General features: G+C 46.0%; 1 protein-coding gene across 1 annotated transcript; it reads left to right on the top strand.

Annotated features, from left to right (window-relative positions):
- Positions 1-550: 550 nt before the first annotated feature.
- Positions 551-1,021, top strand: LOC110286587 (polyubiquitin). Its single transcript, XM_021153040.2, has 2 exons — positions 551-591; positions 627-1,021. Exons 1-2 carry the CDS (start codon positions 559-561, stop codon positions 1,005-1,007), a joined length of 414 nt encoding a protein of 137 aa, XP_021008699.2. The 5' UTR covers positions 551-558; the 3' UTR covers positions 1,008-1,021.
- The last annotated feature ends 7,134 nt before the right edge of the window (positions 1,022-8,155 follow it).

The following is an 8,155-nucleotide window of genomic DNA, read 5'->3' as shown; positions in this document are numbered from 1 at the left end:
ACATGGGTGACTGAGATAGGAGGCTTCCTAGAGGCCTGTATTGATATAGCAAGATGGGAGTCTGAGTTAGGAGAATTCCTAGAGGCTTGCAGATTTAGGGCAAGAAGGGAGACTAGATATAGGAGGCTTCCTAGAGACTTACAGGGAACAAGATTTAGTGCAAGATGGGAGTCTGAGATAGGAGGATTCCTGGAGGCTTGCAGAGATAGAGCAAGATGGCAGAATGTGATAGGAGTCTTCCCAGAGGCTTACAGGGAGAGAGAAAAATGAAAGCCTGACATAGGAAAATCCCTAGAGACTTGCATTATTAAACAAGATGGGACTCTGAGATAGCAGACATCCTAGAGATATTAGGGATAGAGATAGATTGGACACTTGAGATACCAGCTTCCTAGAGGCTTGTAGGGATAGAGCAATTTGGGAGACAGGAGGTAGGAGGCATCCTAGAGGCTTGCAGGGATAGAGCAAGATGAGAGTCTGAGATAGGAGGCTTCCTAGAGGCTTGCAGGGATAGAGCAAGTTGGCAGAATGAGATAAGAGAATTCCTTCACGTTCTCGATGGTGTCACTGGGCTCCACCTCTAGGGTGATGGTCTTGCCGGTCAGGGTCTTCACGAAGATCTGAAGGCCAAGATCCAGGATAAAGAGGGCATCCCCCCTGACCAGCAGAGGCTGATCTTTGCTGGCAAGCAGCTGGAAGATGGCCGCACCCTCTCTGATTACAACATCCAGAAGGAGTCAACCCTGCACCTGGTCCTCCGCCTGAGGGGTGGCATGCAGATCTTTGTGAAGACCCTGACCGGCAAGACCATCACCCTGGAGGTGGAGCCCAGTGACACCATCGCGAACGTGAAGGCCAAGATCCAGGATAAAGAGGGCATCCCCCCTGACCAGCAGAGGCTGATCTTTGCCGGCAAGCAGCTAGAAGATGGCCGCACTCTCTCTGATTACAACATCCAGAAAGAGTCGACCCTGCACCTGGTCCTCCGTCTGAGGGGTGGCTATTAATTATTCGGTCTGCATTCCCAGTGGGCAGTGATGGCATTACTCTGCACTCTAGCCATTTGCCCCAGTTTAAGTTTAGAAACTACAAGTTTCAATAATAGCTGAACCTCTGTTAAAAATGTTAATAAAGGTTTTGTTGCATGGTAAGCATAAAAAAAAAAGAGAATTCCTACACACTTGCAGGGGTAGAGCAAGATGGGAGAATTTAGATAGGAGGCCTCCTAGAGGTTTGCATGAATAGAGCAAGATGCAAATCTGAGATAGGAGATTTTCTAGAGGCATGAGGGGCAGAGAAAGATGGTAGTCTGGGATAGGAGACTTCCAAGAGGCTAGAAGGGATAGAGCAAGATGGCAGTCTGATATAGGAGACTACCTAGACACTTACAGGGATAGACCAAGATGGGAGAATGAGACAGGAGACTTTTAGAGGCTTGCAGGGATAGACCAAGATGGTAGTCTGAGATAGGAGACTTCCTAGAGGCTTTCAGGGATAAAGCAAGATGGGAGTCTTAGATTTGATGTTTGCTAGAGGCTTGCATGTATAGAGCAAGAAGGGAGATTTGAGATAGGAGGCTTCCTAGAGGCATGCAGGGATAGATCAAGATGGGAGTCTGAGATAGGAGGCTTCCTAGAGGCTTACAGGTATAGGGCAAGATGGGAGTCTGAGATAGGAGGCATCCTTGAGGCTTGCACAGATAGAAAAGGATGGGAAAATGAGATAGGAGTCTTCCTTGAGACTTGCTGGGGTAGACGAAAATGGGAGACTGAGATAGGAGACTTCCTAGAGGATTGCAGGCATAGAGAAAATTTGGGAGACATGAGATAGGAGGCTTCCTAGAGGCTTGTAGGGATAGAACAAGATGGGAGATTTTAGATAGAAGGCTTTCTAGTAGCTTGCCGTAATAGAGCAACATGGAAGACTTGAGATAGGAGACTTCCCAGAGGCCTGTAGGCATAGAGGAAGATGGGATACTTGAGACAGGAGTCTTCTGAGAGGCTTGTAGGGATAGAGCAAGATGGGAGAATGAGGTTGGAGACTTCCTAGAGGCTTGCAGGGATAAAGCCAGATGGGAGTCTGAGATAGGCTTCCTAGAGGCTTGCGGAGATAGATCAAGATGGGAGTCTGAGATAGGAGGATTCCAGGAGGCTTGCAGTGATAGTGCAAGATGGGGGAATAAGATAAGTGGTCCCAAGAGTCTTGCATGGATAGAGCAAGATGGGAGATTTGAGGTAGGAGGCTTCCTAGAGGCTTGAGGGGATAGAGCAAGATGGGAGAATGAAATAGGAGTCTTCCTAGAGGTTTACAGGGATAGATCAAGATGAGAGTCTGAGATAGGAAAGTTCCTAGAGGCTTGCAGGGATAGAGCAAGTTGGGAGAATGAGATTGGAGGCTTCCTAGAGGCTTGCAGGGATAGAGAAAGATTAGAAACTGAGATAGGAGACTTCCTAGAGTCTTGCAGGATAGAGCAAGATGGGATTCTTGTATAGGAGAATTCCTAGAGGCCAGCAGGGACAGAAGAAGTTGGGACTCTGATATAGGAGACTACCTAGAGGCTTGGAGGGGTAGAACAAGTTGAGAGACTTGAAATAGGAGGCATCTTAGAAGCTTTCAAGGATAGAGCAAGGTGGAAGACTGAGAAAGGAGACTCTTTAGAGTCTGGAAGTGATAGAGAAAGATGGGATTCTGAGATAGGAGACTTCCTAGAGGCTTTTAGGGACTGAACATAATGGGAGACTTGGGATAGGAGGCTTCCCAGAGTCTTGTAGGGCTAAAGCAAGATGGGAGACTTGATATAGGAGGCTTCCTAGACACTTGCAGGGATAGAGTAAGTTGGGAGTCTGAGATAGGAGGCTTGCAAGGATAGAGCAAGATGGTAGACTTGAGATAGGAAGCTTCTTAGAGCCTTGCAGTGATAGTGCAAGATGGGAGTTTAAGATAGGAGGTTTCCTGGAGGCTTGCAGGGATAGAGCTAGATAGGAGAATGAGATAGGAGTCTTCCTTTAGGCTTGCAGGGATAGAGCAAGATGGGGGCTGATATAGGAACCTTCTTAGAGGCTTGTAGGGGTAGAGCAAGTTGGGAGACGTGAGATAGAAAGCTTCCTAGAGGATTGCAGGGATAGAGCACGATGGGAGTCTGAGATAGGAGGCTTCCGGGATAGGAGGCTTGCAGGAATAGAGCAAGATGGGAGACTTGAGATAGAATGCTTTCTAGTAGCTTTCCGGGATAGAGTAAGATGGAATAAAGAGATAGGAGACTTCCTAGAGGCTTGCAGGGATAGAGCAAAATGGGTCACTTGAATAAGAGACTTTGTAGCAACTTGCAGGGATAGAGAAACTGGGAGTCTTAGTAAACTTCCTAGAGGCTTGCAGTAATAGAGCAAGATGGGAGACTTGAGATAGTAGACTTCTTTTATGCTTGCCGGGATAGAGCAAGATGGGAGAATGAGAAAGGAGACTTCCTAGAGGCTTGCAGGGATAGAGCAAAATGGATGACTTGAATCAGAGCTTCGTAGCAACTTGCAGGGATAAATCAAATGGAAGTCTGAGCTAGTAGACTTCCTAGAGGCTTACAGTAATAGAGCAAGATTGGAGACTTGAGATAAGAGGATCCTTAGAGGCTTGTAGGGATAGAGCAAGATGGGAATCTGAGATAGGAGGCTTCTGAGAAGCTTTCCAGGATAGAGCATGATGGGAGTCTGAAATAGGAGGCTTCCTAGAGGCCTGCAGGGATAAAGCAAGATGGGTGATTTGGATAGGATGCTACCTAGAGCCTTGCAGTGATAGAGGAAAACGGGATACTTGAGATAGGAGGCTTCCTAAGGCTTGTAGAGATAGAGCAAGATGGGAGTCTGAGATAGGAGACTTCCTAGAGGCTTGCAGGGATAGAGCCAGTCGGGAGACTTGAGATTGGAGGATTCCTAGAGGTTTGCATGGATAGAGCAAGATGGGAGAATGAGATAGGAGGCTTCTAGAGGCTTGCAGGGATAGAGCAAGATGGGATTCTGAGATAAGAGACTTTCTAGAGGCTTGCAGGCATAGAGCTAGATGGGAGTCTGAGATAAGAGGCTTCCTAGAGTCCTGTAGGGATAGAGAAGATGGGAGTATGAGATAGGACACTACCTCGAGGCTTGCAGGGATAGAGCAAAATGGGAGACTGATATAGGAGACATCCTAGATGCTTGCAGAGATAGAACAAGATGAGAGACTTGAGGTAGGAGGCTTTCTAGAGTCTTGCAGGGAAGGAGCCAGATGAGAGACTGTGGTAGGACGTTCCTAGAGGCTTGCAGGTATAGAGCAAGATGGAAGACTGAGATAGGTGACATCCTAGATGCTTTCAGGGATAGAGTAATATGAGAGACTTGAGATAGGAGGCTTCCTTGAGGATTGTAGGGATACAGCAAGATGAGAGTCTGAGATAGGAGTCTTCCTTGAGGATTATAGGGATAGAGCAAGATGGGAGTCTGAGATAGGAGGCTTCTGAGAGGATTGCAGGGATAGAGACAGATGGGAGAATGAGATAGGAGACTTCCTAGAGGCTTGCAGGGATAGAGCAAGATGGGAGGCTGAGATAGGAAGCCTCCTAGAGTCTTGCAGGGATAGAGCAAGATGGGAGAATGAGATAGGCCACTTTCTAGAGGCATGTAGGGATATAGCAAGATGGGTGACTGTAGATATGTTGCTCCCTAGAGACTTGAAGGGATAGAACAAGATGTGAGAATGAGATAGGAGACTTCCTAGAGGCATGTAGGAATGTATCAAGATGGGTGACTTGAGATAGAATGCTACGTAGAGCCTTGCAGTGATATAGGAAAATGGGATACTTGAGATAGGAAGCTTCCTAGAGGCTTGTAGAGATAGAGCAAGATGGGAGTCTGAGATAGGAGGCTTCCTAGAGGCTTGCAGGGATAGAGCCAGATGGGAGACTTGAGATAGTAGGATTCCTAGAGGTTTTCAGGGAGAGAGTAAGATGGGAGAATGAGATAGGAGGCTTCTAGAGGCTTGCAGGGATAGAGCAAGTTGGGAGACTGAGATAGGAGCTATCCTAGATGCTTGCAGGGATAGAGCAAGATGGGTGACTTGAAATAGGATGCTTCCTAGAGTCTTGCAGGGATAGAGCAAGATGTGAGAATGAGATAGGGACTTCTAGAGGATTTCAGGGATAGAGCAAGATCGGAGAATGAGATAGGAGACTTCTAGAGGTTTGCAGGGATAGAGCAAGATGGGATTCTGAGATAGGATGCTTCCTAGAGGTATGCAGGGATAGAGCAAGATGGGAGACTTGAGATAGGAGGCTTCCTAGAGCCTTGCAGGAATATAGCAATTGGGAGAATGAGATAGGAGACTTCTAGAGGCTTGCAGGCATAGAGCAATATGGGACAATGAGATAGGATAGTCTTGAGAAGCTTGCAGGTCAACCATCCTTGCTCACACAACTGCAAACAAGAGACTGCCTCAAATAAAGTAAAAGGTGAAGGAAACATTCCATCTTTTCCTTTGATCTCTGTGGATGGGCAAGCATGCACACAGCATATGCACACACATCCACACATCGTAAGAAAAGAGCTCATGAGTTGCTGCTTTTGGCCAGTAGCTCTTTTCCCAACCAGGTTTTGATAATTGATTTTTGCTGACACTCTTATACTTCTTCTGGTAGTCCTCTTTCTTGGCATAGGCTGCAGCTGGGATTGCTGCGCAGCAGGTGGTTCTGGGAACCTAGGTTAATTGCCTCAGAGTAGCACTGCAATGCATGGTCACTGTTACTGGCACCCAGTGACCTGTTGCCTTTCTTTAGTTTCTCCACCTGCTCTTTAGCTTTGCCCAGAACCACCCCCCCTCCGCCCCAAATCAAATCCACCTGCCAATACTGTTCTATTTTTTTGAGATCGTCTCGGTTATTCTTGGCACTTTTAATTTTCATTTTAATATTAAAATAAATGGGCCAAATCTCTTTAAATTAGCATATATTAACCGTGTAAATTAATGAGATTCTTTGCGACAGTTTCATGTATAAATATCCATACTTTGATCCTGTTCTCTCTTATCTGCCTGCCCCTGATTTCCTTCTACATTCCCAGTAATCCCCTTTCTGCTTTCATGTCTTTCTTTATATTCAAGATGCCACACGATAATAAATATGTAATTTTTTTCTTTCTGAGTCTGTTGTATTTTATTTAACATTATGATCTCTAGTTCTGTCCACTTTCCTAAAAATGACATGGTTTTATTAATGGCTGAGCAATACTCCATTGTGTCTACACAACACATTTTCTTTATCTACTCACCTGCTGACAGACACCAAGGCTGATTGCATGCACTGTTATGGTAAATGATGCAGTAGAAAATGGTGCTTAGGACTCTCTGTAGTGATCTGTCTATGGTTTCTTCATTCTGACCAGAACAAGACAAAATTTTGGTGCTTTACACATGGCTCCAGCTGCATATGTAGCAGAGGATGGCCTTGTCAGGCATCAGTGGGCGGAGAGGCCCTTGGTCCTGTGAAGGCTCGATAGATGCCCCAGTGTAGGGGAATCGAGGGTGGGGAGGTGGGAGTGGGTGGGTAGGTGGAGGTACACCCTCATAGAAGCAGGGCGAGGAGGGATGGGATAGGGGGTTTCTGGGAGGGGGCGAAACCGGGAAAGGGGATAACATTTGAAGTGTAAATAAAGAAAATATCCAATAAAAGAATAAAATAAAATAACCTCTCTGTGTAGATGAGGCTGCTGGGCTGGAGCTTGTGACGTCCTCCTGCCTGTCCTTCTTGAGTGCAGTGTGCATCATGGCGTCTTCCTGCCAATGCTTCTTGAGTGCAGTGTGCACCACCACATTCAGCTCTCACCATAGGCTTGATTCACACTTCTTTTCTGCCTGTGGTGCTTTGAATAAGAGAAGGTTCTCATTGGCTCCAGGATTTGAACGCTTGATTCCCAGTGGGCAATTTTGTTTCTAGGGTTTTAGGTGGAAGTATGTATGCTACTCGGAGCAGGCTTTGAGAGTGTATACCTCACCCTCCATCCAGTTTGCCCTCACTGACTCCTGCTTGTTTCTGAAGATGTGAGCTCTAAGCTTCCTGCTACCGTGTCTGCTGCTTGCAAGTATGCCTCCTTGCCATGATGGACGCTGAGTTTGTTTGTTTGTTTGTTTTGGGCAGAGTTTCTTTGTATAGCCCTGGCTGTCCTGGAACTTGCTTTGTAGATCAGGCTGGCCTCAAACTCACTTCTGCCTCTAGAGTACTGGGATTAAATGTGGTCATCATCAGTGCCTGGCCCATGGTGGACTCTTATGCCTCTGAAATTGCTTTTGGTCATGGTGTTTTATCACAGCAATGGAAAAAGAAGTAATACAATGGCTAAAGATAAAGAATAAGAACCTTCTTTTATTCAAAGCACCACAGGCAGAAAAGAAGTGTGAATCAAGCCTATGATGAGAGCTGAATGTGGCGGTGCGCATTGCACTCAAGAATTTTTTTCATGCACTTATTGTCCAGTTGTGCATTTGAGAATTACCTGTTCATTTGTCCACTTATTGATTGGGTTTCTTGCTCTTTGGGCTAATTTTTAAAGTTAGTTTATTTATTTCTTCCTTATTTCCATATGTAAGTATGTATGTATGTCTGTGTATGAGTCTATGCACACGTGTGGGGACTGCCTGTGCACATGCAGAGAGCAGAAGATGGCACTGGGTGTCTTGCTTTACCTATTTCTTTGAGATGAGGTCTCTCCCTGAATCTAGGCCAGAAGCCATCAAGCCCCACAGATCCTTCTGTCTTCTGCTCTCCTAGGCTCTGTGGTTCCATGTGTGTGTCAGAAACCCAGCTTGTAGCATAGGTGCTGGAATCCAAACTCTGGTCCTCCTGATCTCACAATAAGTGCTCTTAGTTATTGAGCCATCCCTCTCGTTCTGCCTAATTTCTTTCTTTTTTTAAAATTTTTAATATTTTTATTACGTATTTTCCTCAATTACATTTCCAATGCTATCCCGAAAGTCCCCCATACCCTCCCCCCCACTTCCCTACCCACCCATTCCCATTTTTTTTTGGCCCTGGCGTTCCCCTGTACTGGGGCATATAAAGTTTGTGTGTCCAATGGGCCTCTCTTTCCAGTGATGGCCGACTAGGCCATCTTTTGATACATATGCAGCTAGAGTCAAGAGC

The sequence above is a fragment of the Mus caroli genome, unplaced genomic scaffold (genome assembly GCF_978045245.1).
Source record: "Mus caroli unplaced genomic scaffold, Mus_caroli_1 scaffold_5, whole genome shotgun sequence".
In the NCBI taxonomy this organism is placed as follows: Eukaryota; Metazoa; Chordata; class Mammalia; order Rodentia; family Muridae; genus Mus; species Mus caroli.
This window is presented reverse-complemented; position numbering and strand designations above follow the sequence as displayed.

Bases quoted from the DNA above. Each gene is read 5' to 3' on its own strand.
- LOC110286587 (XM_021153040.2), top strand. From the start codon at position 559: ATGGTGTCACTGGGCTCCACCTCTAGGGTGATG. The intron at 592-626 runs GTCTTGCCGGTC...GAAGATCTGAAG, and splicing joins GCTCCACCTCTAGGGTGATG to GCCAAGATCCAGGATAAAGA.